A 25,660-nucleotide genomic window follows, 5' to 3' on the forward strand; every position below is an offset into this window, starting at 1 on the left:
TGAAAATTTTCTGGCCACTACTCTTAGGTTTAATTCTAAAGTAAAATTGGGAGGAGCCTGGCAACGGAGAAAATGTGTATGTTACTTTGAACAAAAGTCATCAAGGGAGTGAGCACACACCACCATGGGATATGAAATTTGTCATCTTTTGATTCAATTTGGCAAAGAAAAAAAAATACTGGGGGAAACTACTGATAATAATGTGTTTTTATAATAAGAGGAAAATCAAAGTATTTGGCAGCAGAATGTGGTCAGGAAGAAATACAATTATATATAGTCTGGCATGCTGTTTATTTTAGCTTTTACAACAAAGCAAGGGTTTGATGACCCTGAGGAGAACTTCACAATCATTACTATCCAGAGTCTCCAATCCCAGAAACAGTTTATAATAATTTCATGGCACATACGACATGCATCAAATACTCTGTATTATTCAATAACTAAATAAGACACTGCATCATTCTCTTCATGGTTCGCAATCATATATTCATCCCCTTTCACTTGAAAAAGTACATTAATATTAAGGTACAGGTCTTGGACAAAAACCAAGGAAAAAAAAACCCATGACCTTATTTTTATTAATGTGCAGTCCATGATTTTTGTTCTGATGAGCTTTTAGAAGAGTGATTTTCATTTCAATAACTGTACAGAAAGCACAGCAGAAATTCCCAATCTTCTGCCAACAGAACAGGTAACTAACACTTTAGGGCACACACATTTACTTACAAGGAGGGCTGTCTGTTCTGAAGCATAACTCACATTTAAGATGGTGGCAATTTTATTTCATGTTATCAGTGAAAGGAAAGTTGATATTTTAAGGCCTCAGAGATTTTCCTGTAAAGTCAGCAATGTTAAAAACGTGACTTGGGTAAACTGAGTAGATCCATGAAGTTAGCTTGAGAAAGCGTTTCTCAGGCTTCAAAGTTCTGAGAGGGGCTTTTCCTTTTTCAGTAGGACACTCATTTCTTCTAGCCTTGCATAAGATGAAGCTTGAAGGGGGTATTATTCAATCTGTATCATAGTATATTAAAAAAGGTTGTTTTACATAATCATGCTATGGAAGTATAATTCAAACCTTTCCTTTATAAAAAAATAAGGAAAATAATACCAAAATATTTATCTGTAAAAAGAACTTCATGTTTCTAAAGAAACCACCACTAAGGTTTTTGATACCAAGGTAATGTTTGATTTGATCATTTACCCATCACTGATTCAGGGAGTCTGAAGACAGAAGTTATAAACTTCATGACAGAAGTTTAAAATGTGAACTAGAAACATTAAACTTAGCTCCATGTGGGGGTGAAATATGGGCAAATTCTCTACACTGCAGAGAATCACTTGGAGCAAATATTTAAGGTTCATCAAATAAATGTTTCTTTTATAAAGTGATTAGAATATTAACCAGATGCATGATTCAAGCTAGAAGACAAAATGGATCCCCAATGAATTGAAATATTTTAACCATCTGATTGTTTTACCTGATTGTAACTGTGTTTTTTTTTTGTTTTGTTTTTTTTGTTTTGTTTTGTTTTGTTTTGAGTACTTGAAATTACTCCGTACTATACTTCCCAGACTGGTTTTGGAAGATACAATGTAGAAACTCTAATGATTTATTGCTGTCTCTCTTCAGGCAGTATTCTCCATCAGAATCTCGGAGAAGGTTCTCTTGCTTCTTCTAGTTTCGTGAGGATCCACTGTTGTGGGGAAATAACCAACATTTGCTTATTTCAAGAACTTGCAATGAAACTCAAAATGTAATGAATGTAAATCTAGAAGTTGGCTTTTACCCTAGCATCTTCTGGGGTCTTGAAGTTAATTATTTTTCCAAACTCTTTGGCATGAAATACAGACTTCACTCGTTCCTATAAACAGAATAACTCCATCAAAATGATAATCCAGTTGCAGAAAAAGATTTTAAAATGCCACAGTTTTATAAATCTATGCTTAAATTGTCCACCTTACACAAATTATATAACTAAAAAAAAAAAAAAAGCCACGAATGAAGAATCCAAGAAGAATCAAACACAAATGGAGGGGAAAAGGCTAAATTCTAAAACATCCATTATCATTAAGCTTAAGTTAAAAAGCTTTGAGATTTCAATTGCTAAAGCCATACAGGGTTTACTCAAAGGATGAGGAGATAAGTTTGGGAGCAGTGTTTTCTCCACCAAATAGCTTCTCAGATAGTTCTTGGTATAGGGCCATGAAATCATGATGAGCTCAGCTAAAAAAATAATCTATACATGTGTGTACATACACACACGCATGTGTTATGTAAGTTCTGACATTTTAAATCAGTCATGCGCTAAGAATGTAGCTTAAGCTTAATGTCCTCCACTNCTTTTTACACTCCTCTGGCATTCTGTTCAATGTCTGTGTGGAGAGCTAATGGTGGATGGTAAGCATGAGAGACACACACAGAAAGAAGAGGATTACTGAGAAGGAGGGCAGTTTACCTCTATTAACTATGGGCAGAGTTACAGAAGAAGAAATGTGGGGGTCTCATTGGTTGAACAATTTCTCTAAGTAATTCAAACACCCATGTAAATATAGACTGCGGAAGAAATCAGATTCTTTTACTTAAAAATAAGGATATTTGCTGATAAAAGATTTCAAGAAAAAGTAGAAGGGAAAGAAAGCAAGAAGGTAAGAAGATTATTTTTGGAGAGAGAAAAAGGTATGAACAAAGCCAGGAAAGCAGTACAGGCTAGAGCAGAAGGAGATAGCCACTACCCAGTACTTTGTATAATAAGGCCACAGGGCCTTTCATTTTCTGATTGAATCAGAGAAATTCTCAATGTGTAAGTTGGTCTAAGATCCTCAGGAACAAGTAGCCAGTCTACTCATGAGCTGCCCGTGTCTCTGCAATGAATGGTCTGACTAGAGAAGTGGTCCTCAACGGTTAAACACAAGGCCTAGGGACAGTTCTCTTCTACAAACTAGCCCAGTTTTTGCCTGCTTGTGTCTACTGCCCTTTCTTCCAGCAACAACTTTTTGAATCTCCTTTGGGTAACTATTTCTCACCTTCTCTCACTCCAAATACTTCAGATAGAGCTGACCCTTCCTTCTCGGTAGCACCATGGTGATCCCATGACCCTCACCTGGCCAACTGGCTCATGCCAGCTCTCTGACCAAAGAGACTGGTTCAGGAATAGGCATGTGACCAAAGGTGGCCCAGTGAGACCCAGTGAGAGGCTTTCATTCTGCTGAGCTAGTAGGATATAAACCTGGAACTTCTGCTGGCCGGCTTGACAATGAAGCCAGCACTGAAGAGAGTAGAAAACCTAGAAGCAGGGTTGGTGAAGAAGGAGAGAATGAAGGAGAAGAGGAAGGGAGAGAGAATAACCACTAATGACATCATTGGAGTATATCTAAACTAGCAGATATAGGCTTAAGACTTTCAGCTACAAGAGGCGATTAAATTTCTCAAAATCAAAATAGAACAAAAATAACAAAGAACAAAATTTAACTTTGGTTGTGTCACTTACAGTATTTCCTATGAATATGGCCGGTGCCAAAGTGGCCCCTACACACAGGTATCTGGTCAAATAGCATGAGGCCAAATACCTTGTATTTCTCTGTATCACATGTAATACCTTAGTGCCATCCTCACAATGTATAATGAGTCTCTGCTGATTTGCCAAAAGACTAGCAATTCATTTTATCTACATCCAAGTACCAGGCACCATGCTAGTAATCATTGCAGAGTGAGAAATGGTCTCTGCCTTCAAGATTATAACTGAACTGGGAAGATAATGTCTATAAAAAGAAAAAGAACCACCAGTAATTGTCTATTAGAGAGTGAGAGAGAACTTTTTTAAGTATTCTTTTGTAAAGTTTTCAGGGAAAAACATTTTGTACAGAACTGCTGGGGATTTTGACGTATACAAATGGATTTCTCATTTTAGTGTTGTGGACGGCATAGAGAAGGTGGGGTTCTGTTACTGAATAGAAAATGAATCTCAGGAACACTGTTGTCCATGTAATAGCACATAAAGTATTATATTTTTTCTTGGCCTAGCTTTCCTTTAAGGAAAAAAAAAAGACAGAAGGTGTGTAAGACAGAAGGTGTCAAGGAAAACCATAGTAAGAAAAAGCAATGTCTATAGAAGAAATGGGAAAATTACAAAAGAGGACCATTTCAATGTACTATCTTCAGTTCCAAGTTTTCAAAAAAATCTATTCAACATACCTTTGCTTCAATGCGTAATCTTCTCCCGTGAACAATGAAGGGCTCTTTGGTAAACTCATCAAAACTATACTGCCACTCACATGTAAGCTGTCCAAATGTTCCTTTTGTTACAAACAAGACACCACTGTGGGGGAAAAAAAGAATCCGCTATAGAAATAAAGGCACTTCTATCCAGTAAAATAATAATAGCAAGATATGCATTCACTGCAAGTGTATATAATACAAAGAGAGACTGTATTAGGAGTCATAAAAACATCTTAAGGAATTTAAAAGAAATGAAATCATATAGAGTATGTCCTCAGAACATAATGAAATTAAACTAGAAATCAGTAACAGAAAAAAATATTTCTAAATGCTTAGAAATTAGCATACTTCTAAATAATCCATGAGTCAAACACTCTTAGAAGAAATTAGAAAATGTTTTGAACTGAAGGAGAACGACAATATAATGCAACATAAAAATATTTGTGGGAGGGAGCTAAAGCAACACTTTGTGGGAAATTGGGAGCACAACATACCTATGTTAGAACAAAGGAAGTACTTCTAAAGTCAAATATGTAAGACACTTTATACCAAATAGAAAAAAAAATTACAGAACCTATTATTAACCAATATTTGAGAACTTTTGGTAACTAATGCTTTAGAATAAACTTTTTATTATCAAAGCTCCATGCAATAGGCTTACCAATCTACCTCAGAAAGTGCCTTTTAAAATTAATTCTTATTTTTCCATTTTTGAGGGAGGAAAAATGAATAGAAATGAAAAGGCATTGTCTATAATTCTATTTAATTCTTCATTCAAAGGCTTTGCTTCCCCAATTCTTTCTGGTTGAAACATCAACTCTAGGTACAACCAGATATTTTTTTAAGTAATACATACTTTAAGTCAAGGGACTGCATTAGAGAAAAGAGCTGGCTCCTGGCTGGAACAACTAATCAGGACTTACATCTACCCTTCAATCTTCTGTCTCTGCTTCCCTCTGTCTCCAATCCTGGATGACAGGTACTGTTGGAACACACTGACCGGTCCTCTCATACGTCCTCAACCATGTGAAAAGTCAAAGACAGGCTAATCTTGTAGTAGGTTCCTGGTACTCCCTCTCTGATTCAAAGACCTCTTCTTCCCCCTCCACCCCCCTTTTAGGTTGATTTATTTATTTAGAGAGAGGGACTCAGTGAGAGCAGGGGAGGGACTGAGAGAGGAGAGAGCGGATCCCCACTCTCAGTAATGAAGCCAACACCAGGCTTGATCCCACAACCGTGAGATCATGACATAAGCTGATATCAACAGTTGGACACATAACCCACTGAGCCACCCAGGTGCCCCTCATAGACACTTTAATCCTCAAATCTGAAACATGGAAAGAAAGGAAATCCTAAGTATGAATATCAGCTTTCACTGAACTACAACTAACTCACTTCCCTTACTTTATCAGGGTTTATGTTAAACTTCCTTTAAAGAGATTATGTTGACAAATTAATTTTTTAAATCTCGCAAACGAATTTGTAAACTGACTTGTTTAATTCTGATGAATCTGCTTAGTCAATAGTGGAGAGGGTTACTAAACATGACTGGAAATTGCTAGAACAAGAATAACTGAAGCAAAGCCCCCAATTATAAGTTAATTAACTTCAATGTAAAATACAGTACATACCTATAACTGCTAAGTAGTCCTTTACAAATTAAGAAAGATCTCCATATGTTAATATAGAATAATCTTCAAGACATAGATCTTAAGCAAAAAATTAAAGTACAGGATGTGTAACAGATTCCTATTTATGTGAATATACATAGCGCGTATGCTTGTAAAGGCAGAGAATACTTCAAGGAGGAAACAAGTAAAAGTGGCGGCCTCCAGGACAGGGGGAAGAGGCACTGCTATCCGGGATGGAATAAAGATCAACTTTTACATGTATACCTTCTAATACTATGTGAATTTTCTACTTTGTGTTACTTTTAAGTAAGAAAATTAATACAGTGTTGTCAATTATAGACTCAGAAATGGTTAGTATGAAAAGCGTTAGAAATGACTGTTAAGGGGCGCCTGGGTGGCTTAGTCGGTTAAGTGTCCGACTTTCGCTTAGGTCATGATCTTGCGGTTTGTGGGTTTGAGCCCCGCGTCGGGCTCTGTGCTGCCAGCTCAGAGCGTGGAGCCTGTTTCGGATCCTGTGTCTCCCTCTCTCTCTGACCCTCCCCTGCTCACGCTCTCTCTCTCCTAGAAATAAATAAAAATATTAAAAAAAAAAAAAAAAGAAATGACTGTTAAGTTCCACAGTGAACTTGAACAAGTGTTAATATAACTTCACCTATTCAATAGTGAACAAAACCACACAGGTTTATTGACTATTTCGTTCAGGCAGCCATAACCTCTCCCCCTCAGCCGTATTTTCACTTTGTGCCATCCATTCAAACTCCCCATGTTGATAGTGCAGCAGCTCACCCTTCCCTCCTGCAAAGAGTAGCCCCCTGAGGCTATGCCGCTGTGGACTTTTGCATGTGTCTCTATCTGCAGGTCTACATGGGGATCTGGCTGTATCTGGGAGAATCCACATCAGAACTGACATGTCTCTCTAATGATGCAGTACTTACATGAGTGAATCTTTATGTACGCTAACGAACAGGTATCACGAGAAGACCTCTGGAGTAATCTGAAATTGTACACTTTTTCAGAGGGGAAAGAAACTGTACTATAAGGACAGTTTTATGGGGATTACTATATTATTCAAATTGGTTGGAAATACTAATTTATGTTTGTGCACAGTATGACTTACCTGTACTCCTGCACAAAGCTCAACATGAATTTATGTAAGGTTTTCTGATGAGGCTTGTGGAGCGAGAGGACCAGAGCTAGCAGGAAACAGGGTGACTATGTGCCAAAAACGGGGAAGGTCACCTGCTTCCCTTCATGAGTGGCTCTCAGTTAACTTCTTACCAAATTACATTGGAGAAAGTTACCTTTTAGTTATCATTAACATATCTGTTTTATTGATCATGACATGGGTAAAATACTTGTACTTTGCAAATCTGCCATTTTCCATGACCTAAAAAAAGGTGAGAGAGAGAGAGAATTTCATTAGTGTTTCTATTCTAGTGCACTGTGATCCCTAAAAGCCATTTCTCAATGGGGGCAAATTATTAACACATTTATACAGTAAATATTTCATCATATAATTGAATATTCAGAAAATTATTGCTGCTTCCTTTTTAAAAGCACCTGTTTGCACTGCTTTATTCAAGATGTCTCAATTGCAACTATACCAATGTTTAATGCTGGATTTTTGGAAGATACTGTCATTACCTCACAGAGTTTAAATTTAACCTATTAAGGTTACTATTAAACTATCACAGTCATTTTATTTTAAAAGTCATACTAGTATTTGATCACCTATGTACAAAAACACGTAAATGCTAACGCCTTGTAAACATATGTAACAATAAATTAGTACTAGCCCCATTTTGCATCCTCCCTGGAATTTTCCAATCTGCCTTACAAACATTCTTCTCTTTGCCAATCTCATAACTCACTCACAAATAAGGAGCAGTGTTTCTGGACAAACACGGAACTCTGGGACCTAATTAGCATATACAACCACCCTTGTTTTCAAGACTGTTGAAACACTGTCTATCCATGACATTGTCAACAATTCTTTGTCCTGGAAAATATAAAAATCATTATATGAATGAAATACACTTGTAATTTTTTAATTCTGTTCTAAATACTATTTGCTCTGAGGATGGAGTTACTTTGGCTACTTAAAATACATACTGGGCTAGACTAACATTTTTTATTTTTTTACTTATTTCATTTTTTATTATTTTTTAAAGGCAAACAATATAGTTGTGATTAAGATCCCTCAATAAGATTATGCTAAGAATTTCGCCAAAATGTTAGATCTCTTGAAGAAATTCTAAAAGACAAAAAGATTTCAGAAAATTGTGTTCCATTAGGCTATGTCTAAAACCTAATATTATTTAGCTTAGAAGAAAGATAACAGGTGACTTCAAAATAATCTTAGTAGAAAAGGCTATCAGAGTAGTCTTCATTTCACTGGAGACAAAAGTTTAAAAAAAAAAAAGCAGTGACCCCAAAAGCAGGATGAGGGATACAGATTAACTGCATGGAAGATTTCTCTAACTTCAAATATTATAATACTAGAAAAAGAGTATCTTTACTATTTGCTATAGTAGATAAGGCAAGTAAACATAAACTCTTTTGAGTTACAAATGAAAAATGGACATAAGTACAGATTCAGAAAAATTAATTAGATAACAAATTATGAAAATAAATTTAAAAACTAGGTGAAATAGGTCATGTTTTAAGAAAATATAAAATATTAAGAAAGAAGTATCACATTGCATAGGAAGAATAGAAATTTTTTGAACATGACAGTATTATCTGGAAAAGCAAAGTATATAAACCCAGTAACTCTGTTTTATAAACACAGTATCAAATCAAAAAATGGAAGGAAAAAAATTGTTTACCATGATAATAAAAAAGATAAATATTTATGCATAAGCTTAACAACATACAGAATTTATGTGATAAAAGCTATAGTACTATTGAGGGGAAAAACAGAAAACATGAAAATGGAAATCCATGTCGTATTCTAGATAGAAAAATTCATTGCAATAGTGGTGTTATTCCCCTCCCCGACCCCAATTTTACCACCCCACAAAACAATGTGACCCCCAGATAGGGTGTGTTAGTTTCTTTTGGGAAGAGAAAAGGAAGTGATTTGACAAAATCATGCTAAAATCTATCTGGGAGAAAAAGTGTTAATACCCAATAGATTGTAAAAGCTCAGTGAGAACTAAGCTAGCAGACATGATCACAATTAGTCAAACAGTTTGGTGGTCGCTGGCACTTATACACAGATGGATCAACAGAAAGAATACAGATTCCAGAAATTGACCACAATGTACACTAGGACTTTATAAAATACTATATATCCAAAACCAGCAATCCATAAAATCCAGAGAGGATTTTAAATTACTGGAAAAAGCCTATTACATTAAATGGTGTTTCAGGTAACATGCTAGCTAAAGCTGGTCCCCATTTCTCTCTATACCAAAGTAACTCGCAGGGATCACTGATTTAAGTATACAAAATGAAACTTATGTGAGGACAAGAGAAAGTGACATTTTAATAATCTTAAAGTGAGACAACCTTAAATATAAAACACAAAGCCTATAAAACAATATAAAATTGTTAAGTACATGGAAATTAAGCATTATAGAGTGGCAAAACATCAGAATAAGGTAAAATAACATAAAAGTTACAGAGTAAACCAGGAAAATATCTGTCAATATAGAGAGATGGAGCTAATTTCATAACAGAATTCTAGGAATATGAATAATTCAACAGGAGAAAACTGGGTAAACCAATAGGAAAATGTGTTCAGTTTATGAATAGGTAGTTCAGTAAAACACAAAATCTGACCAATAAACATGAGAAAATGTTCAACAACTCAAAATCAAGAAAACACAAATCAATTAAAAGTACGCTTTAAGTGAGGAATTTGACTGCTAGGATTTATCTTATGCAAAAGTATGCCAAGATATACATTATAGAATCTTCACAGTAATACTAGGTTAAAATCACAAAGCGGGCAGTTTAAATAAAGTATACTATAGCCATACAATGTGACATTATGTGGTCATGAAAGAAAAAGGTAGATGTGCATAATGATACAGAGATGTGCAAGACATATCAAATGAAGAGCAATTAAATTGCTGGGAATGGATGGGGAGACTAAAAACATACATGTACACTTATTTATATATTCACAAGAAATATGTGGAAGGGTTGATGGTAACACACTACTCTAATAGCACTTATCTCTGGGCCTGAAAAGGATAATAGTGGGGGCAGAAGTGAAGCTTCAATTTTATATGCTTTTCAGTTATTTTTTATATTTGAAAAGAAATTAGCTTAAAGATATTATTTTCTTTTGTTCTATATAACCAAGTTTAAAAATCAAGAGTACAGGAGCGCCTGGGTGGCTGAGTCAGTTAAGCATCTGACTCTAGATTTCAGTTTAGGTCATCATCTCAGGTTCGTGAGTTTAAGCCTCATGTTGGGCTCTGCGCTGGCAGCGCAGAGGCTGCTCATGATGCTCTCTCTCTCTCTCTCTCAAAATAAACTTTAAAAAGAATTAAAAATCGAGAGTACAAATGCTTATCTCAAGAATATCACTACTACCAGAAGAGTCTATATGCCTCATTAATAGACCACAACCTTCAAACGCCTTAAAAGCTATGATTCACCTCTAAGTACTGAGCTTCTATTTTAGTATTATTTTAAATTTGGGCATTGTAGATGAGCCTGCTTCTCAATACTTTCCACTTTTCAGACCCAACTTAAATATAACCTAACCTGTGCATATAAGCAATTAAACTAATGTCAAACATCACAGTAGTGTCTGGTTTAAGTACAACCTAGAAATCCCCCCAAATCATTCATGCTATGTTTTCTGGAGTTCACCAAAAACCTTAGATGCAACACTTGAAAGACAAACGGACATCATGGTCTTGGGTGTCTATTTTGAATGCACACTGAACTGTGTTATCAGAATGGATATATTTGAATAAATATCAAAGATAACTCCTTACGTAGCACAACTGTGCTGGTCAGTCTCCATTACAAACAGGTGAACAGGGAACAAGAATAGGGGACTCAGTCCCATAGAAGCATGAGAGTGCAACAGTATGATGGCTTATCATCCATCATCTTCCTTCATGCTGCAAAGTCTACAAACGTCATGCCTTTGGTCACAATTTCCTAATCATTTCACTTTATAAATTTTCTATAAATGAAAAAAAAATTTCTATAAATGAAGACTTCTACTTTTCAAAACATCATTATAAATTATTTTAGGGACCCCCCTAAATTTTCGACCTAAAGAAAAGTTACTGTTCATCCAAACATGGATTTATATACACATGAAACAATGGAGTTTCAGGTAAGTGTGTTATCCACCTCCTCTTCAAAACAACCTGGTGTGATTAGCTAAGATTACAGTTAAGTGACTTGCTTGGGGTCATCCTGTCAGCTGCAAAACTGGCCTCAGAAAACTGGTTTCTTCCTTTCTAGTTCCAGTGCTTTTTTCACTATACCATGATGTTTCCTCTTACGGTGCCAGTCACACGTTTCCCATGGTACCTCAAAACTGTCTTCCACGTCCCTGGGTGCTGGCTGTTGGTGAGCAGGCTGCTAGAGCAGTGTAGGCAGGCTGAGCTTTTTAGGTTAATAGGGTTCAAATAGTTCAGTGTTAATATTCTATCTTCCTCCTTCCCAGATAGTAGGTATCAATGTTTCTGCCGAAATAATTTGTGATCCCCTTTAAAATAAATGAAGAACTAGCAAAACTAGACCTAGGAGTCACTAAGGAGAGCCTTTGCATAAAGACAAAAATTTTGCTGAAATCTAGTAATTAGGCTGAAGTATCAAGTACATTAGCCAGTATGTTAGGACATGTTAGCCTCATTTAACATGTGGCAGTGTTAAATAAGCAACCAATTTTGCCTTATTCATTAAAATACACTTGAATTACTGATCATTTAAGAACTTTCTTAAACAGAGAAACACAAATTGTTACATATACTTGTCAGAATTTGTAGACAACAATTAAGATGTATGGTTATTGATAAAAGGGTTCCTTTAGCATTAGAAGAGATGAGTACGCAGACCTTAGTTTATTAGATAAAAATAAATCCAACGTGACCGCAAACCTAGAAATACACTGCCGGTAGGAACTGGTAAGACAGTGGTGTCAGGGTTACCCTCTACTAACGTCCACAGTTCCTATCAGAGAATTCCCAGTACTTTAGAAAAAGAACATAAGCTGAAAATTACAGTAATGCAGAGAACAATGCTAATGGTTTCGAATCATTCAAAAGCTATGAAGCAGCAGAGTTCTGTAACAAATATTTCTGAAAAAACAAAGCAAAATATAAAAACACAGAGATGCTAGGATAAATCACAAACACGGAAGGCTTTAAATCCCAAACAATATAAAGTGCTAATATTCATGGGGGATTTACTTAAGGACATTGGATAAAGGATAAGAACATATAGTTCAGCAAACAAAACAAAAACAGAAACAAACCCAAAACAACAAAAACCTCCAAAATTTGATCAGTATCTGGCTCTTTTGCAAGACCACAGTCTCATGGAGGTATAAATGAGTTGTTTTTTTTTTTAAAGATAGAAACATGAAGGATAAGAGGAAAATGAAATTCATCTAGATGAAAAATAAAGAGTAAGAATGCTATCAGCTAAGAGAATCTACTAGACAACAAATAGATGGCGTTATACATTGGCTAATTTGAATAGTTAGCAGATGATGGGGAAAGAAGAAAGGTCTATAAACAGATTATACTAAAAAATTAAGCTTGCTTTTAGAAACAACAAAACGTAGGTAGGTATTGTAAATTAAAATGGTAAATGTTATCATTTCTCAATTATAAAGGAAGTAAATGGACAACTTGTTCAAAACAATCTTATCATTAGAGAAAACGTAGGCAACAAGCAGAATTTTCCTAGAGTTATTGGATTATGGTTAGAGAGAAAAACTATTTTACTAATTCACTTCAAACATGAGATTTGAGGGCACTGGGCAGGAAACAAGGCATTCAACCATGCTTCAGGAAACAAGGCATTCAACCATGCTTCATGATAAAATATCGTGGAAATTCATGACCTCAAAGCTCAATGATTTCGTATATATAACAGAATAAATGTAATCAATAGTGAAGAAGTGTTACTTGGCCTATTCTGTGAGGCAAGTTGGTGTAAAGAAAAAAATTCAAATCTCAGTGATTGTCTTGTGATGAGGAAGGAATCAGCTCTTACTGAATTTACCATACCTTTGTCTTCTCCGAAACTAATGACTATTCTGATTGTTAACCAAAAGGAAAACAATGCTATGCTAGGAGCTTAGACCAGGCAGGAAAGCTGAGTATAACCCTGTGACATAAGGTCAAATAAAATAAACTATTACCTTAAGAGACGTGAACTGTCACCAACTGGTTCAACTCAAAATGTAGATAAAGGACAGAATTATGTTCATGACATAATTATGTGCATTGATAACAGAAGACCATTAAATTGGCCCTTCTAGGGGTGCCTGGGTGGCTGAGTCGGTTGGGCATCTGACTTGGGCTCAGGTCATGATCTCACAGCTCGTGGGTTCCATCCCCACATCGGGCTCTGAGCTGACAGCTAGCTCAGAGCCTGAGGCCTGCTTCAGATTCTGTATCTCCCTCTCTCTCTGACCCTCCCCTGCTCACGTTGTCTCTGTCGCTCAGGGAAAAAAAAAAAAAAATTAAAAAAAACTTAAAAAAAAAATTGGCCCTTCTCGAAGAAGGGCCAAAAATAATTTAAGTGGCTAGTTACAAGTCTCTCTAACACATTTCCAGCAGAACCTCTATTGAGCAACATTTAATGACCCATGATGCTATACATACTTAAAAACAATTTAAACATTTTAACATTTCTTTCAAAATATTATGTAATTCAGAGCAGTCCAAATCACTAAGGGTTAATTTTTTCTATTGGTCACTAATTAATGTGTGGAAATGGTCTTGATATTTTAGCTGAAGTATTTATTCTATTAATGTTGAAAGGAAGAAAAAGGGTAAAATTTATTGATGCTTTTATCCTGATAAAAAGGAGACAAATGTGGAACATAAAATTTATATGAGGAGGAGGAAGAACTAGCATCATCTGGTAATCACCTGGATTAATGAAAATATAAGGAGTTCTTACTACACATTGTACTAATAATCACATATATTACCTTGTTTTAATCAGCAATACCACCTCGGTTATTGGTACCTTGGTATTGTGATACCAACACCACCAATTGTTAAGTAGTAGACATCTCCATTTTATAGTTTGGAAACTGAGGCCAGGCAAGCATACTAGATTATAAAGCTAGCAAAAGGAAAAGGTGGAGCTGCACTCAGGTTTAGCTGGTTTTAGAATCCAGGCCCTGGGCCAGAAGATAATTGCTATAGCTCAGATAATTTTTATTGTCAAAATGGATTAGCCCAGAATTACATATAGTCCAACAAATGCAGTGTGATGGCATTTTAGGAGCTCCCTAATGCCTTGAAATCATCTTCTTGGATGGCTGGGCATATCTTAGGTCTCTTTTGATTTCTTATAGTTTCTTAGAGCCTTGCATCTAAACAGCTACATAGCCAACAGGAATGAGACTGTGAAGATCTGCCAAGACATGGTTGGCTTCTAAACATAAGTTTTGTTTTGTCCCCAATCACTAGAACAATAAAGTTCACCACAGCTATAATCTCATAAGATATGAGCAGCAATATCAATTATTCTCTTCAGGCCTGTAATCTTAAGATCTAGGAGTATCCAATACAAAACTAGTAAGAATATAACAAAACACTTGAATGAATACATGGCATTAAGTTTTTTTCTTTGTATTCATATAACCTATACTACTAGATCACCTAGCAAAAATTCAATTACACATATATAATTATACATTTACTTTTTTGGCAAAAAAAAAAAATTTTAAGTAGCCTGGCAGTTTACTCTATCAAGGTTAACTCTCTACAAGAAATATGCAGCCTCCTATACTTATACATTCTGACACTGGAGCTTCATGAAATCTTTAACTAAAACAACTACCTCAGACTAGTGGTGCCACAAAATGCCTGATGTACATTTTTTTCTACATTGCTTCCTATAGGGTTCTTTACAGTGGTAATTTTTCATTGAAAATTTGACATTATAATTCATTAGTCATCATCAAAAGTAACAGAGATATCAGTTTCATTTGAATTTATAACTGAAGACTCTTGGACAGAAAAAGTACACGGTGCTTCCTTACATAGATGACATTAAAGTTTGTTTTTAGATGAATTAGAGTGGCCTCCAATTTAATTTTGTATGAAAATGAATTGTTTCATTTGGCAAGAGAACATCCTTTCTTTCACAGGACATCTGGCCAATAAAAAATAGGTTTTTCATAACTTATACCATTGTTTTCTAAGAACACTACTGCTATGAGCACACACTAAAAAAAGTTTCAAATGATCTTTACTAAGCTCAATGCATGCTGAGAATCTCTGTGCTGTCCAAAGTAACCAGGGGAAGTCATATGAGGTAGAGCTCTAACACAGAAGTAGAGGGGTCATGCATGGAGTTCCGGGTTACAATTTAGCACCTGGAGCTAAAATAAAGGTTAAAGAGCTTCTAAACTAATACCCACTGCAAAGCTGAAGCTCTATTTGCACATCTTTAGTAAGAAGGGAGTAAGACTCCAGGTGAACCTACATGAATGTAACATTTGAGGATTTAAAAAGTTAAATGTACGACATTTTCTATGTTAATACTATTATTTATCCTTCCCTAAAAGATTTAGAAATTGAATTGGCCTCATTCAAGTTACTGAATTAAAAAGGAGAATTAAAAAAATCATTTTATAACTGAGACAAAAGAGAAAACTGGAAATTCCAGTAAGTGGAATCATCACCTGCAGAAAAAAATAATTTTAAAGTCTTATTCAAAAGGTATTGTTATGTAATACTGGAAGGTTCAAAGTGGAGTGAATTACTCTTTTGGTGCAAAATATAGTGGGACTTACGACTAAATGTTGGAAAGAACAGGCCTTCGAAAATGATGTACCAAAGACTCTCAAGAGACCTCCGCAAAACTGATAAGTGATGTATGAGAATGTATCCAGGTCAATCTCCTTTCTCCTGGGACCTGCTCTCTTTGAGATGCTAAGAGCTCTAACCTGCCTAGATAACAGGGTCTGTCTCTCTTCAACCACCTCATCCCATTCAGAAGTTGGCTTCTGGAGGGGAAGAGTCACAAAATGAAGAGTAAAATCCAATAAGCCTCTGTCTCCTACTTGTCCACTTACTCAAAATTTCAGATGAAGCCAGGAAGAGTGTTCGGTACTACTCTGGTGTTCTGACTGCCTATGGTAAGCCCTTTCTTCCAGATCAGTTGTAATTCTCCTCCCGAGGTAAAGGGAAAGACCACGTCGGCTGAAGGCAGTTATCTTCCAATTGCTATTTAGGCAGTGTCTGAAGCTAATTATAAACATCTGTAATTTCTGAAAGAAAAGAAATATACAACAAACAAAAACAGCCTCCCTTCTATAACAACTCACATAATTACAACTATGATATCAAGGTAAGAGATGTGAGAGATTCAAAGGCAGCACAGATAAAAGTTTAAAATATCTGAAAGGCTTAAGAGTATGCTACCCTTTGTGGAAAAAACCCAGGTGACAACATTCCTATACATGAAGGACATTAGGGACAGACGTGTGCACACACGCACATACACACAGACACACACACACATATTTTAAGAGAAGGTTTATTTAAGGGATGAAAACTTTGTAAAAAGGTAGAAACATGTTCGATTAAAAAGAGAAGAAAAGCTTCTTCTACAGCTACAAAACTTACACAAATTAAGAAAAGGTTCTCCTGGCTTTTATGTATTCCAGAAATAAAGACCAGTTTCCCACATTGGGGATTATCCCATGAATAGATCACTTTTTTAATCTTTAGAAGTTAATAAATCTGTTCATAAAAAATTAGAACATAAAAAATATAACAAATTTATATATTTGGGACACAATCATGTTAATAAGAAATTTAAAAAGGAAATATATCATAAATGGTGAAGAGATAGGATAATTTTTATTTCTGTAGTTTCCGACTTCACTGAGCATGTATTACTTTTACAATGTAAAAAAATGTAATTTTTGAAAATTTTCTTATAGCTTTTTCCACGAAAGGATGGGTCTGTAAATTTTTTAATTCACAGAAATCCCAAGTTCTACATTTAAAAAAAATATTTGTAGACATATATAGTTAAGCAGGTTATTGATAAATGATAATTTAGAGTAGAAAACACAGCATATCCAATCAAGAATTACATGTTTAGCTAAGTCTCTATCCTGATTGTTTTTAAAAAACAGTGATATTGACTATACTATTCTGAATATTCAAATATTTAAGCAACTCTAAGATTTAGAAAACAGTATAATGCAATTTAGCACATATCTTTGTTACCATTTCAGTGCTTAGAATATATATGTAATAAAAAAGGCTATATTAAAAACCAATTTTACAAAGTTATTAGACATTTAAAGCTCATTTTTGAGGCACACCATTGCTAAATAAATTCATCACACTGATTGAGATAATAATGGACACGAAAATGGTCTACCACATTAAAACTAACCAACCATAAACTGCTACATGTGAAAATTATAAATTATTCTAATTAGTTCCCTAACACAGACCTATTTGAAATCTTTTATTCTTCTCTGATTCAATACTTTTGGTAATGATTTACATAGTACTGATTATACTCACTGCACTTCATGAATTCAAACATTCATCCACTGAAATTAAAGATGAAATTAACAATCTAAATATTTTTAATCTACATTTATCTCAAAGGTACAGGGATAGAATAAAATGGACATTCTTTCTATATACCCATCACAATTATTACTTGATGGAAATGAATAATTTAAAGAACTTATTTAGACCCCATAAGACCTTTAATGTTTTTGACCATTATAAATTAGTAATAAATTATACATTTGCAAGGAAATCTATAAAACAAAACCAAAGGCTTGAAGATGCAGTAGAAACGTACTCAGTAACACTTGGGATAGTTGTTTCTGGCTGCCTCCCATTACTATAGGAAAGAATGATGCAAAATTTCACCACAGGGCTTAAATCGGACCAGCTACTACTCATTCTTTAGGATATATGACTTTGGGATGTAACTACAATAGCATGTATTTCATCTTGAATATTGATGTCCTAGTCATAGATTACAATGCTCCATTTGCAAATTTTAGTAACATCACCTTAAAATCAATATTTAACATTGATACGTTTTCAACAATTTCAAAACATAAAATTTATAAAATCCAGATTACTTTAAATATGGAAACTGAAATTTATTCTGACTTCCTTTTTAAATAAGGAATATTGATAGCAATATTATTCTGGATTTACATTTGCTACATCCAATTCATCTTATTTAACGTATAGGCTGCTCTTATAAATTTATCCATGCTGATAAGTATCCACAACTTCAGGATTTTTGTGAGTTTTTCTTCCTGCCAGTTTTCAATATGTTATTCAAGTGTCAAGTAAATACAAAGGCAAAGAGAATGAGTGATGACTCCCTAGAGAAAATAGAAGAACCTTTCCTTCCCTTTTTCTATACATAAGCAATCATCATATAGAAATTTAGAATATAAAGGAATAAAGAATATGGAAAGGTGTGGCACTAATCAATCTTTTAGACACAGCTTTCTAGATGTTCTCCTTACAGAATACTTCCATTTTAAAATTCTAATTAATTGTAAAGCCTCTAATAAGCATGTCATAAAAGTGCCAAAGTTGAACTCATTTTCTATATATTTCGTGAGGAGTAAGAAGATATTTTTGTTCATGTCCTCTATTTCCAACAAGAGCACATTGGTGTAACAGTAGAGGAATCTACAATCTTGAATTTTTCTCTAATAAAAGCAACAATTTTTTTTTTAACTGGAAAAATATTATCGGTGGTCAAAGCAGCTTGAAAATATTTTTTCACTGTGGCATGAAAACAGAAACAGAAGGAACAGGGCGATCATTCTGTTAAGAACATATTTCACTTCCAAGCATTAAAAATTGAAGAATGGTAAATCCTTAAGACTACACGAACTACATGACAGTTTATTAGTTACTTGAATATTGTTTTAAATCAGTGCACTGTTCACTGGATCTTAAACAAATGTAACCCCGTCTACAATTTTCTTTTCATTAAAATAGCAAGTCAGTGCTGAAATATCCATAAGTTTTCCAGGTAAATTCTTAAGAACCTTTATGACACCTAGACCATACCATTAAGTGTCACAGACCAACCAAGGAAACTCAGTAAATGTCTTGTAATCAAGAAGTTTAGTATTTTTCCCATTTAGAAAGGCCCGTGCCTAGTTGAAATGTAAAAAGCCAATGAAGACATTCCCAGACTTTTCCTTCCTAAGACATACACAATACATAATAATAATCAGTTGTGTTCTTTCTAGCTCCTTTTAGAAGGAGTAGGTTTTATTTCATTTTGGTCAGGGGTGAGAGACCAGGGGTGAGAAGACAGATTTACACGGTCTCTGATACAAGTCATGACTACTTTAAGGGTCGCTATTCTCACATATTTATTTATCCAAAAAGAGAAGAGAATACTATTTTGATGAAAACAATAATTAAATTCTTTGGCACTCATGTATTTCTTAGTCCTAGTATAGACAACCTTGAATTCTATTTAATTTAAATGAATGCAAGGCAGGTAGAGATTTCAAAACACCTTGTAATTTAGCATCTTTTTCTGTAAGCTCAATATTAGATAACTAAAATAGTCATTTTCTAAGAAATAGAACAATGATTTATAGAACTAAAATCTTGGTAAACTTAAGAATTAGAAGACATTCAGAAATGATGGGCTGAATCAATTAAACCAAAAGTTGAACAGTTAAGGCTATTTACTACAATCCAATTAACAGAAGCTCAATACAAACTGATTAACATAAATCAAGGTAAATGTTTCTTTGTCGATCCAGAAACAGAGCAATCATAGGAATTAAACGTTTAACTAAAAAAGAATTAGATGACAGAGAGATGCAAACTGAGAAACAGAGTCTTAACTATAGAGAATAAACTGATGGTTACCAGAGAGGAGGTGGCTGGGGGGGATGGGGAGAACAGGTGATGGGGATTAAGGAGTGCACGTGTCCTGAAAAGCACGGGGTAGTATAGAGAATTGGTGAATCACTCTACTGTACACCTGAAACTAATATTATACTGTATGTTAATGAACTGGAATGTAAATAAAAACTTCAAAAAATATACTAATACTAGTCATTCACCCTTTATTTAAAAATTTTTTAAATATTTATTTATTTATTTTTGAGAAAGACAGGGATAGCTTGCAAGCAGGGAAGGGGCAGAGAGAGATGAGGGAGACACAGAATCTGACTCAGGGCTTGAACCCGGGATCTGCGAAATCATGACCTGAGCCACCCAGGTGACCCCAGTCATTCACTCTTTAGACGATTTCTTTTGTACACCTAACTTACTAGTGAATTAGCACAAGATAGGGGTGCCTGGATGGCTCAGTTGGTTAAGCATCCAACTCAGGTCATGATCTCACAGTTTGTGAGTTCGAGCCCCACATGAGGCTTTCTACTGTCAGCAAGGAGCCCGCTTGGAATCCTCTGTGCCCCTCTCTCTATCCCTTCCCCCACTTGCTCGCATGTGTGCATGGAGGTGTGTGCTATCTCTCCCTCTCTCTCATAAAACATTAAAAGAAAGAAATAGCACAAAATAGTTTTAAATTGAAAATTAGAAAAAAAAAACCCTTCACTGCACAAAACATAAAAGGCTTGCTCATAGATTTTTCAGAGACAGATAATATTTTCCCAATTTTACCAAGAAAAATACACAATTATGCTTACTATAAAATACTCTAATATCCTGAATGAATTTGTAATATTTTATAACAGGGATATAGCATATGGATATTTAGATTAACAAATATAATTACTATAAACCAAGTTTGTTCCTTGTTTCACAAAAAATATATGATGAAATACAAAGTGAATGAAAGAACTTTTTTTTTCATTCTAAGACTACAAATTATGTCATCACCTAACCTTTCATGACAAATCACGAATGTTCCTTATAAGAGTAGTACAATCTATACGATTTTGGAATAGAACAACAAATTCATATTGCTTGAAGTTACATAAGTTTATTATTATTAAAAGAAATTTGACAAAAATACTTTTAAAATGCTAAATATAAAATACTGACTTGCTATTACTATTCTTTTTCTTTTACACAATGGAATTACATTACAGCCCAGAAAATTTACAGAGAATAATAAAAAATGCATTTTGCTAATAAGCAGATAATTTAAAAAGATAACTAGTGAACATTAAAGAAATATTTAAGTCTAACTTTAAATCATGAAGGCAATCTCTGCATTACAAAGCCAGAAAACATATATAAGCAAATGCTAGAGTATATAATATGTCCTACTTTGTATGTAAAATACATTTTTTGGTGCTTAATAATGCAATTACTTGGCTTTCTGAAAATGTATAGAAACACATTTTCAAAGGAAAAAGTATTTTAACTCCTTAAAAATGGATATATAGGCATTATAGGCAGCAGTCATACAAAACATGTTAATGAAACATTCCAAATAAACTGACAAAGAACACATGAATCTAACATTTCAGATCTGACTAGTCATCATCATCACTACTGCTACTGTGAGTCATAATCCACTCCCTGTAGGCCTGAATTTTCTGTAAGCATGGTAAAGGAAAAAGAAGCACAAAGGTTAGTTAAGCATGGCAAAATGCTTGCAAAACATGTAAAATTATGAAATGTTCAAGGAGTCAGAATAATTTTGAAGCTGACTTTTCAGATCTAGCCGACTTTCAGATAAGTAGGGCAGTAATTACGGATATAATATTCTGTAACTTGAGAGACCTAAGACTAAGCTTCAATGGGTGGTACACTCAATGGGTAAAATAATTTGGTAATACCAGTAAGGTATTTTGTGAATATATTAGAATTGTTACTCTATTTCTCTAGCAAGAACTTGAATTGACTACTAGGAAGCACTATAATATGGTACTTCTTTCTAGATGCAAAGGCATATGATCAAAGAGTATATTTTATATTTAATTATATATTGATATACATAATTTAGTGAACACAGAGTATCTTTTTTGGAGAATTAGAAAAGAAAAGGAGAAATATTTGCAGTATTAAACATTTTCTAAGAGCACCTCTGTTAAGTCACTTAGATTAAATCTTGGCAGATGAGATTTTAAATCATTTTTCTATGTCATCTACTTTTTTTTCTATAGTACTGGCATTCATGTTATTTTAAAGTGTTTGCTAATAATAGAGTTCTGATTAAAAAACGACCATTACCACCAAACCAACAACCTACTTCTTATACTTGTAAGAGAATAATGCTAGCCAAAAACATCCTAAGGCCTCTGGTGAATTCCTATAGGTATTTCAGCTATTACTGTGTTTAATGCTTTTGCTGAAAAACAAGTAAAATGGCTGACAAGGATTTTGAGGTTTTAGTCATTTAAACAGCTCTTTTAAGCAACTAAGACTGGCCCACTAAAAATAATATGCACCTTTAAAAACACAGTCAAGAGTCATGACCTTTAAATCCCAAAGTTTAAAGCTTCATCAAACAATGAAGGTATAAAATAAATTTACTTGTCACTAAAATCAAGTTATCAACTGTGAGAAATTTTTAGTATCTCATGTCTTTCTTATTCTGCTATTATCTACTTCCTAATAATGATGATATATTTCTAAATTCTCTTCACTACTCATCCTTACTAAATTTATTAAAAATTTCTCAAGAAATATTTTTAGTTTTAATAGGTGATTTGATAACTATTTGCTACAATAAAATGTTAGTAGTATGTTACTAACATCATATGTTACTAAAGTAAGTAACATGTTACTTCCCTAACAAAGGCAGGAACTGAATAGAAGTATATTTTTCAATAGTATTAACTACAGATGACTTCTGCACGGTTTCCATCTTCCAAAGAATGATACACTCTACGTCACTGTAGAGATTATACAATGAAATGCCTTTTAGAGCACAACCTTTCACTAGATAGCCAGTTCTATCCCAATATGCAATTATTTTGATGCTTTAAAAACATCTTAAATACATTATCACTTTATTAAATAATACAAATTAACTCAATGGTCATGTTTTACTATATTAGATGGAAGTATATTTTATTCAAAATTATATACTCTACATGTAGTTGGTAAAATATTAAAGCTTTAAATATTTATCATGGCCATTTTACACATGACAATATTTAAAATATCAAGACTATAAAGGAAGCACCATATCCCCAGAGTTTATAATTACTACAAATACTTTCAAGTCTATATAACATAATGAGTCCTGGTTTGTTTTTAAACAAATTATTTACTTTAGTATTCCACATCTAAACCACAGATGAAATAACTTGAAATCGGTATAAACTATTATGGTGTGCTACTTACACCATAATCCAAAACTTAAAAAGTTCAATTTTCAAATTAAGAAAAGTATCTAAATAGATAAAACATTCTACCTTCCAATGGTTCACTGTTTCAGAAGCTAATTTTCCTTTCTAAAAGGATGTTGGGCTCTCATGTGAACTGCTTATCAGATTCCACAGGTTTTAAATAGACTGCATAAGGCAGGAACAAGGTCATGACCACCTGATTATTATCAAAAGAAAAGCCTAAGAAACCCAAGAATTCGCAAGAGCAGTGGAACTAATTCTTCCTTTATCCATGCCCAAGTGGACATGAGAATTTTAATATAAAAGTTACTAGTGGCCTGATAATGCAGAGGGAGTACCCAAACTGAAGCGGTCTAACTGATTAAGTACCACCAGTTACGAGGGTACAAAAGGCACACTGGTTTTCAACAAATCTAGCAAACCCAGTAAAGAACTAAGAATACCCTACAAAAAGATCAGATTCACTAAAATCCTATACAAAAAGTTACCAATACAAAAGCTTTTCTTTGTATTCAAAATAGTGAAACAGCTGTATAGTTTGTAAATTTTAAGACTAAAATCTACTGCTGGCTTTCACTTGCAAAGTCATGCATTAACTGTTTTCATATCAAACTTTTTGATGCCTGTAAAAAAGAAAAAAAAAATCTTATAGTAAATAAATGTACATTAAAACCCAAGTAAACATAAGAAACTTCTAAACAGAGTTAAACAAAACATATAAAGCCCAAATAATCTAACATATATTTGAAACATATACTTTAAATAAAGCAAACTTGATTAAATTAATCTTAATGTGTAACATATTTCTTCACCCACCTGTAACATTTGGTTGCCAGTACCATCCCTCAACCTGTAAGGTCTGATGACTCCATCCTCATTAAAGAATCGAGGGGGTCGCAGGCTCTCCACTTCATCAGAACTCTCTGTAGCTCTACAGGGGGAAAAAGAACAACGTGACTATAAAAATTATTCAAATACTCTTAAGTGCACTTTTAAATGCAACTACTGCAAAGAATGTTCTTTTGGATAAGATTATGATATCACTCCTCTATTTTAAAATTTGTCTTAAAAAATAAATAAAATAAAATTTGTCTTTATGACACCAATATTTTAAGTTCGCTAGAAAAATAGAGACTTGAAAAGAAGTTTGTTTATAGCTTGTCCTGGACTTTCTTTGTAGACAACAATCAGAGAATGGGCAAATGAGGAGTATTGCTTTTTCCTCTGATTTAAGGCTTTTAATTTCTTTTTTAATTTTTATTATTTAAAAAATTTTTTTAATGTTTTATTTACTTCTGAGAGAGAGAGAGAGAGAGCGAGAGAGAGAGAGGAGGGGAGGGTCAGAGAGAAGGGGGGATACAGAATCCGAAGCAGGCTCCAGGCTCTGAGCTGTCAGCACAGAGCTGGACGTGGGCTTGAACCCACGAACTGTGAGTTCATGACCTGACCTGAAGCTGGATGCTTAACCGACTGAGCCACCCAGGCGCCCCGTAATTTCTTTTTCTACTGTACTGTTTGGTTCCTCCAATACCAAACATAAATATAAATAAACATAAAAGTAGATTGTAGGCAACCTTGTTTCATTCTTAGCTTTAAAGGGACAGCTTCTACTGAGTTTTCCATGAAGAACCAATATTAACAATAATTTCATTTTGTATTTTAAAGGTACCTTTTGACACGCCAAGGAAGTTCATTTCTACTCTTAGTATGCATATAGTTTTTGTTACTGTTTTTGAAAATTTTGAATGGGTAATGAATTTTAATTAGAAATTCCTTCCTGGTCACTGCCGTGATCTTATGGCTAATCTCCTTCAATCTATTATTGCTGTAAGTCAGACTGATGACAAGTATGGATTTTTAATGCTCAAATACCCAACATATTCCTACTTGGGCTTGATATGCATTGTTTGAAATACATAAATACTTTGCTAAAGGTAGTACCATAATAAATTAACATTTTGTACTGTATAGTCCTACATGAGAATGGTCCATTTGTTTGTTCACTCATTCAACAAATATTTAGAGACTCAGTAAGTAATAAGAGCTTACTACATAATGTACCCATACATATGGGGTAAATTCACCAATTAAAAAGCAGAGATTGGCAGAATGGATAAAAAAGATGATCCAACTAAATACTGTTCGCAAAAGATTCACTTTAGAGTCAAAGACATAGTAAGTTGAAAATAAAAAGACGGAAACAGATATACCATGTAAATATTAACCAAAAGAAAGGTGGAATAACCATACTAAGATCGGAAAATTATTAAACTTTAAACAAAAAATACTCACTAGATACAAAGGACATTTTATATGAAAAGGGTTAATCCATCAAGA

At 34.1% G+C, this 25,660-nt stretch overlaps 1 protein-coding gene across 4 annotated transcripts in view; it reads right to left on the reverse strand.

Annotated features, from left to right (window-relative positions):
- Positions 1 to 267: 267 nt before the first annotated feature.
- The window catches only part of VPS13A (vacuolar protein sorting 13 homolog A), a 228,674-nt gene continuing 203,281 nt past the window's right edge, over positions 268 to 25,660 (reverse strand). Inside the window, exons 68-73 of one of the 4 annotated variants that reach the window (XR_013334008.1) lie at positions 24,140 to 24,254; positions 7,149 to 7,234; positions 4,193 to 4,316; positions 1,788 to 1,862; positions 1,479 to 1,694; positions 268 to 1,011 (exon numbers count right to left, since the gene is read on the reverse strand). Coding sequence is in view for 3 of the 4 variants with exons in the window: in XM_077759359.1 (XP_077615485.1) it covers positions 1,644 to 1,694; positions 1,788 to 1,862; positions 4,193 to 4,316; positions 7,149 to 7,234; positions 24,140 to 24,254 (451 nt within the window). In the remaining variant the exon portion in view is untranslated. Of the gene's footprint in view, positions 1,695 to 1,787; positions 1,863 to 4,192; positions 4,317 to 7,148; positions 7,235 to 21,062; positions 23,947 to 24,139; positions 24,255 to 25,660 lie in introns of those variants that run through there. The other 3 variants (XM_077759359.1, XM_077759360.1, XM_077759361.1) reach the window with 3 other exon arrangements.

The sequence above is a fragment of the Crocuta crocuta genome, unplaced genomic scaffold (genome assembly GCF_008692635.1).
Source record: "Crocuta crocuta isolate KB4526 unplaced genomic scaffold, BGI_CrCroc_1.0 scaffold41, whole genome shotgun sequence".
NCBI lineage: Eukaryota > Metazoa > Chordata > Mammalia > Carnivora > Hyaenidae > Crocuta > Crocuta crocuta.